General features: G+C 45.2%; 1 protein-coding gene across 7 annotated transcripts in view; it reads right to left on the reverse strand.

Moving 5' to 3' along the window:
- The window catches only part of SEC31B (SEC31 homolog B, COPII coat complex component), a 36,174-nt gene extending 27,882 nt beyond the window's left edge, over positions 1-8,292 (reverse strand). For 5 of the 7 annotated variants that reach the window (XR_005933524.1, XM_030030062.2, XM_030030061.2 and 2 more), the window contains exons 1-4: positions 8,172-8,292; positions 3,426-3,514; positions 1,744-1,867; positions 748-943 (exon numbers count right to left, since the gene is read on the reverse strand). Coding sequence is in view for 6 of the 7 variants with exons in the window: in XM_030030062.2 (XP_029885922.1) it covers positions 748-943; positions 1,744-1,867; positions 3,426-3,504 (399 nt within the window). In the remaining variant the exon portion in view is untranslated. Of the gene's footprint in view, positions 1-747; positions 944-1,743; positions 1,868-3,425; positions 3,515-7,622; positions 7,683-8,171 lie in introns of all 7 variants that reach the window. The other 2 variants (XM_030030059.2, XM_030030056.2) reach the window with 2 other exon arrangements.

Raw genomic sequence — 8,292 nt, forward strand, 5'->3', positions numbered from 1 at the left:
GAAAGAGAACAGATTTCTTAAAAATAAATGTAAGCAAAAAACCCAAAAGCTTCCAAAGTGAGGTGAGAGCTGCATTTCACAGCCACTGGTAAACAGAAGGGTACTAACTGGATTATAAACCAGGCACATTTCTGGCCTCCGTGCCTTCAGCTGTGCCATGGTACAGACCTGTTTAAAATTTGTCTAGCAAGCTACATGTGCTGGTGTTACTCATCATGGAACTCTGCCACAGGCCTGGAAGCTGCTGTCTCTGGCCAGCTGAGCCTTTGCCCTGCATCCTGGCACCAGGGACATTTCTTCTGACAAGATGCAGGCTTCCCACAAGGGTCTGCAGACAACTTTCAATTTGCCTTTGTGCTACCACAAGAACTTGTGTTCTGTTCACTACTCGCTTATGCTGCAGTCCCTTCAAGTGTGATCAGAGCCCCACTGAATTAAACACCAACTGAACAAATAAAAAAAGTTCTTATTTCAAATGGGTAATGGTCTAACACGTAACAGTATTACAAGACATGTTTTTACAGAGAAATAAGAGACTTGACCAAAGTCACAAGGGAATTCATTGGCAAAGCTGTGAACAGAACCCAAATCTGAGTCCCAAAGCAGCCTTGTGTCACAACTACCACGCCTCTTTCAGGTTAAAGACTGTTCTTTCAGTTTATAAATCTCTATACACAAGGGGAAAACATATTTTTTTAATATGGAGGTTAATTTTCATTTGGTTATAAGTATCTTAATGTTGCATACCTGGAAAGGGTTGAAGTCAAGAGCTCGAACAGGACCTGAATGCTTCTCTGTCTGCCCAATTACAGGCTCACTCTTTGAAGCCAAGATGTGGTGCACACTGTACATTGTGAGTATACCATTATCCCCTCCACCAATGATCACTCCGGAGGACTCTGGGGACCCATTTCCAAAGTTACCCCAGATCAGCTTATGAAACCTAAAAAAGACGAAAATAAAGCTTGCATAGGCCTCAATATTTGGTGGAAGTCAAGACACCATCTGCATTACCAAAAACTACATCCATCTTCCAACTTATCAAACATAACCATCAGTCTGCACCTTATATAGCCACTTCCCTTTGAAGATGACTGTGGCTCTTACATGGAAAAAAAGAAATGAGCTTCCTTCAAAAGACTTTTAAAGGGAACTTAAAAAGGAAGAGCTAGTCTGTCTCTTTTTTTTGTTGTTGTTTTTTTACCTTAAAACATTCAGGACCTCACATGGGATTTGGTGGGTGAACTCGTCTAACCTATGCTATATAGAAGATTAGATTACAGGACTATATGCCTTCTTTTCCAGAGCTATGATCTGAAAAATATGTTTACCCACTGTAAAAGCTGCTAGTTAAAAATCAAGGCTGTGTTTTACACTGGATGCAAATGTCACCCACACTGATGAGCCTAAGAAAATCACCTTGTCTTAAAAAGCTGGAAGACAAGTTTCACTCTTCCTCTAGTCTCTTTATTGCAAATCATTAGCCCCAGCAAATTCACATGATACAGAATGACTCTGACTGACTACCACATAAGTCCTTTCAACCTTCTACAATGGTCCAACTGCTGTACTTTTACACCCAACATGATTTGTGCCAACAAAAATATTCAGTTCTTGAAGACGGAGGTCAACTGACCCAAAAGATCACTTTATACCCCAAAAATATGATCTCCTCTCCTTTCTTGTACCAGAAAAGCCCCTTCCAGCTCCACTGATTGATATGTCAGTATGAGCGTCTAGTACCTGTTTGAGGCAGGAAGCGTTCCTTTCTGCTTCATATCCAGGGAGGGATCCCTGAAGTCAACCTCGAATATTTCCAAGGTGGCATTTGTACTGAAGGATGCATCCAGTTGTTGGGCAGATGTTCCTAGCAGAAGTACAAGGGCAAAACAAGTGGGCTCTTTTTTCAAGAGCACAAGATACAAAAAGAGCAATGCACTGGAAACCTATTCTTGATAGTCAACACAACCTTGGTTGTGCCTGTTCAAGGAGAGGACATGTTTGAATACCTCAGAAAGAGGAACCAACAATTATGACAAAGACTTTGAAATAAATTAGAACTTCTTCAAGAAATTCTGGGCATCAGGGTCAGTGCTGTGCAAATACCTTTCTCTCTTGAGATAAATATAATTCATATACCCTCTTCCAAGCAGCCACAGCTTCTGATATGAAGTCCTTATCTAAATTACAAATGCAGTCGCATCATGAAATCCCGCTACACATATGATCCCAAATACTTTTGTATACTGCTCCTCAACCACAACCATATGTCTTGATCAAGCCTTCTAAACCTCGTCTACAGCAAAAGTTCTTCAGCCTTAGCCAACTAAACACTCCCCAACAACCCATGGACAGCTAGCAGTCACACAGTGGTGGCTTCCTTCCTTCTCCCTAGCTTACAGAATAAAAGCTAAAAGTAGATTTAATATTGCCTAATGGGACACTGCCAGGCAAAGAGTCACCCAATTACCACAGAGGTGCTTTGTAACAGCCTATGGCATGGAAAGTGCCCAAGAGACTATTAAAAAGCAGTACAAATTATGAAACTATGCAGTTTGTGGTCTAAAGCAGACTGAAGCCAAGACCTTTGGTCCAACCAAAAATCTGTCCTTATTAGAGAAATAGACTATCTACCCCAAAAATGGTGATGTTGCTTTTAAGGCAACAGCCGAACTTTTGTCACTTTCTTTTGACAGTCACCCCTGAAAAAAAAAAAAAGTAAAACAATACAGCAGCACTGCACAACCCAGGCAGGAGACAGAGCTGACTAGTTCTCATGTTGGGCAGACAACCCAAGCTGTTGGCTCCACACAGACACTAAACTCACCCACTGCCAACTCAGTGAACAGGCTGACTTTGTGCTTCAGGAAATAAAATTATTATAACAATAGTGAATAATGAATAATATCAACAAAATGCAAATTTAAGGTTTTGCAGAAATATTGAAAATTGAATGATAACTGAAACATGCAACTTTAGAAAGAAGGTATTTCTATTATTTGATTGTCAAACCATGTGATAGTGTCTGAAGACCAACAAAGTAAAAGTAACCTTAAATGAACACAATTAGAATTATTTTTTTTTTTCCACAGACATACCAAGTAAGTAACCTTATTTTGTTTTAATTTTTATAGCAAGCACGTGTTGGAGTTCATACAGACTTAATTAGAAGTTAGATCAAAAAAGCCATGTAGTCACCCGTTTAAAAAAATCACTGGCCTTTAAGGTGTCAAAGCTGGGCATACAAATAGACCTCTACAGGTCACTTATAAAAAAATTAAGGCTGCAATGTTTTTGGTATGTTGCTTGTAAGTTTTCCAGGGATTATTAAAGTGGGAATTGTTGAAAGTTAAAGCCAATACAACTCTACATAAAATCTCTCTGTGAATCATACTTTAATCTTCACAAATTGTGAAGAACTTTACCTGTTGCTAGATAAATGGGGTGGTGGTTTGCTGGACTCCACGCCTGGACTGCTGTTCGCTCAATTTCCTTTAGCTTCATTTTCTAGGCTCTAGAAGAAATTTCACACAGTGGTTAGAATAGCCAGATAAAGTCAACACAAAAATAATCACACCAGTAACAAAATATCCCCCTTATGAAGGTACCACATGAACAAATTGCTCACAATAGAGAGAAGTTACTTGTTACTTCCTGAGCTAGTGAATACAGTTTCACAGGAATGAATTAGGGTATTTTAGAATTCATGAAAAAAATCCAAACAATCCCAGCTGTCTGATCCCAGATTTTCTTTCATATATATAGCTCTCTTTTTCATAAACCCAAATTACAGGAGAGTTTCAGTAAAAGGAAGGGGATCTAAATTAAGCAACATACTCAAGTCTTCAGTCCAGGCTGGTTTAAATCAGCTGCAGATGTTAATTTAAACAAATGTATTTGCAAAGCACTAGTTGCTGTCTCTGAACAAGCTGATGCCAGTATATACATAGGCAAAAAGGGAGCAGAATGAATCTCAGGACAGGCTAAATTCCAAGCAGAAAAGTGACGTGGCAACAGAAAACAAAGTGCAATGCTATCACGTGCCAATTGAGTTAATGTACTTTGTTCTCGTCCTCTGAGAAGTGAAAGGAAAAAAAATCATTTGACTTCCTGCTTGAGTTTGTAAATGGTAGAAGGTGAGAAGAAGCGATCCAGAAGTAACTGCTGGGTTTCAATCTCAGCTCTGACAACAATTCTTTTTATTTACCCTGGATAGATCAACTGACACCTGTAAAATAGGAACACAACTTCCCCATGTCACTGGAGAGAGATTAGCTGGGCATTAATGTAGTGGGATAATTGCAAGTCAAACAACAGCAGGCAGCCAGGAGGTTGCAAAACTGAATATAAATACAAATTATTGTTCCATGTAGGATCCCGTTCTTGCTGAGGAGAAAGCACCCAGCACCTCTCCATCCCAGACTACGCCCAGGCCTTCTAGGCATGTCAGTAACACAAATGATGTGTGGATATATCATTCACAGGCTAGTGGGGTCACTCTCATAAGTGGTTCCTAAACCTTTCAAGCTTGGTTGCAGTGCAGTCTTTTAACTCTAGCTAAACAGAGCTGCTAACTATGCACTCAGATGATATCATGCTGAATAAAGTAAACTGTCAGCAGGCAGCACAGCAAAACACTGTGCATCTTGCCAGCTCGCTGTAATTAAGCTCTCCTGGTTACTTGACACTGTTTGCGTTAGCTGGGCTGACAGTTAAACCACAGTTTGCATCCATGGCCCTCTCCAGATGCAGGGCTACAAGTCTAAGTGCTTCAGAGTTTGGCCTTACTCAGGCCAGAGTATGGATGTTTATTTGTAATCAAGTTCATAAAGGTAGCTTGCTGTGGCCAGCCCACTGTCTGGCCAAACCATCCAAAAAAACCAAACCAGTTTTGAAAAAGCCTTCTGTCATCTTGTGGTTTATATGAAGCTATGGCCTCCTGAGGCCCACACAAAGGGAAACCTGGTCAGTATTACTTATTGGGCTTGGACCTCCTGGCTAATAACTCCACACTCTTTTAAGGGTTTCTTCTCCACAGCCAGGCTGAAGCTAAGGACATCCTCTCTTTCTCTCCCATGCACTATCAGGACATGCTGTTTGATTAGAATTTAATTAATGCTTTTTAGTATTAGTCTGCAGTAGTATCTCCCAAAGCTTGAAGTGCCTATTGCTGTTCTCACATTAACCTTATCCCAACTTAGCAGAGGCCCAGTGCAATCTGAACAGAACTCTTGTACGATAAGACAAGTGCAACTATTTCCTCATGCAGCCCAGGAACAGAGGTGGAAAGGTCATCTCATCACCGTAACAGACCTCTAAAGCTCACTTCCCTACCTTCCAGCACACACTTTGCAGAGTATTTGTTAGGGCTCCATCACATTCTCTCTGCCAAGAAGTTCCAGTGCCTACTCATCTGTCTCCCATACTAGCGCAGGAACACTGTCTGGGTCTCCTCTCTTCAATGAAAACATCCCCAGGAGGAGTCAGGTGAGCCTGCTGGCAACAGCCTACTGCACAAAGCACCACTTGACTCCACTGATGTGGGGGAGCAGGACAGCTGGTATGTTCCTTACCAGTCCCTTTCTTGTCTCTTCCTCCTCCAGTTACAATCCATCAATTGTAGGAGCTGGCTGTACATACAGGCCTTACTGCTTCTTGGCTTTTGAGAGGGTAACTCCCCTGTGAACATTATTAGACAATGGCCAAGAGACTTCTTCCCTCTAGTAAATTAACTGGTAAGGAAGCAATGAAGAGCACAACCATCACAAACTTAGCCAGGTGAATGGTACAAGCTCCCACTCCTTACCCTCTGTGCTGGACTGACTGCATGGCCAGCACAATTTCCATTCAACACACAAAGACAAGCCACAAAAAATGTGCAGAACAGTATTGATCAATTGTCAGCTTTTCTTGTCAATAGAGCATTTTGCATAAGGAAGTCAATGTTACTGTTCTCTTTTCACAAATTTAAGTCAGGACAGAACGTGAAGGTAAAGTGTCTTGCCTGTGATAACTCACCCAGACATAGGAAAGCAAACAAGGCACCATTTAGAGTGGTTCAATATCAACAGAACAACTGTAGGTATTGAACAGGTACACTGTGCCCCTGGTCCTCAAGGCAAGGCAGCAGTAGCGCCAACAGACTTGAGAAGGCCCACAGGAGATACATAAGAAGCCAAGATCACAGTATCACACCATCTCTTAAGCACCTCCTACCAGTTTGGCACCATTACAGCTGAGGTTCTGCAGGGATGCAGCAGCACCTCCTCCTTAAATCAATGGGCTCTGAGTTTGGAACGGAAAAAAAAGCCTGATTTGAGTCTTAGTCTTAGAGAAGTGATCGTTCTATACACTGTGCATGTCCGTATCCAGGACAGGACTCAACGATCTTTAAAGCAGGAAAAAGCCCTTCTTTAGCAACCTCTTGTGGCTGCCTGAGAAAAATTCACAAGCATCGGACTCTTCCATAGGAGAATTTTTAGGGAGCCATTGCCACCTGGTGTCATCTCCCAAAATAGCATCTAAGACTCCTGAGAAAGCTCATGCTTTTCTCAGGACCTCTAATTAATTAATCATGACAATTCCTCCTCCTTCTACAGACATCCGATTACAGAGCTAACGTATTAACAAACCTCAGCCCCAAAGGGAGCCACAGGACAGAAGCAGCATTTCCCCACAGCCTCCCCCTGCCATGGTTTCCTGCACAGTGTCCTTAAAAGGTAACACTGTCTGCAAAGCAAAACCGGGCAGGTCAGAGCACTCCCCACCACTGGGAAACAGAGAGCACACACCTAAACAGTGAAAAGTAAAAGCACATGCTCTTAAAGCATGACAGACCATGCAGGCAATGCTGACAGAGGCAAAAATTCCTCACCTACACTACCTTGACATACTTGTGGCTTAGAATATATCCTAAAAGACTGTGGTTGTTGTATCAGTTAATTGACCCTCAAAGCTGCCATGATAATCATCCCAGGTATCACTCTAGCAAGGCCTTCTGTCTCTTGTACCACCCAAATACTGTCAATCAGAAATCCCCTCCTACCAATTTCCCCAATCCTCCTCCCACCACTGGGCACCCAACCATTCCTCTTTGAACAGTTCCTGCTGATACTGGACTTCCAGCACAGCACACAAAGGAGCTGATAGCCTGATCCCCCTTAGCTAAAGGTGAAACTTGGGCAGAACAGAAAAGACTTGTCCAAGGTCACCCAGGTGACAAGCAGCCACCCTGAGAATTGAAAGAGGCCTCACAGCCATGACACAAGGGTTAAGACGTAAACCATCCTACAGTCTCTACGTCCCAGCATCGATTTGAAATCTTTGTACTGCCCCTTCCCTTTGCATTGCTCTGACGCTCTCCCTTCACAGCTGCCCAATATCCTATAGCCAGGCTGTTCTCATAAATTCTTATTATAAACCCTGATTACAGAAGGCACAGAGACACTAATCTCAGCTAATCGTTGGTGTTTGCAAGGTGGGGTTGTTGCAGGGCAGGGCTCAGCACATTCCTCCATGACAGCTCCCACTGTACATAAAGAAACTTCTTGTGCTCCAAGTACTTTCAAAAGCTATCGCTAAGTGCCACAGCACTGTGCAGACGGCAGTGTGTACACACATACCTAGCCAGCTTGCTCCGCACAACGGCGTTACACCGTGTGATAGCCAAAAAGAGGGAAGGTCTGGGAAGAAAGCATCGGCCTCAGACACCGGGCGTCACAGAACGGGCTCTCGGCTGTGCCGGAGGCCCCTCCGCGGCCCGGGTCAAACAGCCTAGCCTCCCCCCCCAAGCGCTCCCCGCCTGCCGCTGCCCAGAAGCCGGCCCGCCGGCGGAGGGGAAGCGAACTCCGGGGCTCCCGGGGCAGAAGGGTCGCGACGGAGCCACGGGACCTGGGGACGGAGCCGGCACAGCGACACCGGGACGGGCAGGGCAGAAAAGCAGGCCGGGGCTGGGGGAGGGCGCCGGGGTCAAGGGGTCCGGCCCCGGGGCGCGGCAGGGCAGCGGCGCCGCAGGCGGGGCTGGGCCGGCCCGGGGCGGCTCCCGGGCCCCTGCCGCCGGTGGCGGAGCCTGAGGGGCGCGGGGGCCGGGCCAGGAGCAGCCGCCCGCGCCAGGCCGAGAGGTTCGGAGGCGGCGGAGGAGGAGGGAGGGGGAGGCCGGCGGCGGCCCTTACCGGCTCGCTGGCCGTCCCCGCCGCGCCGCCGACCCAAGCCCGAGCGGCTCCCGCAGCCGAGCCCTCGCGACGGTGGCCGCCGGGAGCCGAAAAGCCCCCGCCCGCGAAGCTCCGCCCGTGA

The sequence above is a fragment of the Aquila chrysaetos genome, chromosome 11 (genome assembly GCF_900496995.4).
Source record: "Aquila chrysaetos chrysaetos chromosome 11, bAquChr1.4, whole genome shotgun sequence".
Lineage (NCBI taxonomy): Eukaryota > Metazoa > Chordata > Aves > Accipitriformes > Accipitridae > Aquila > Aquila chrysaetos.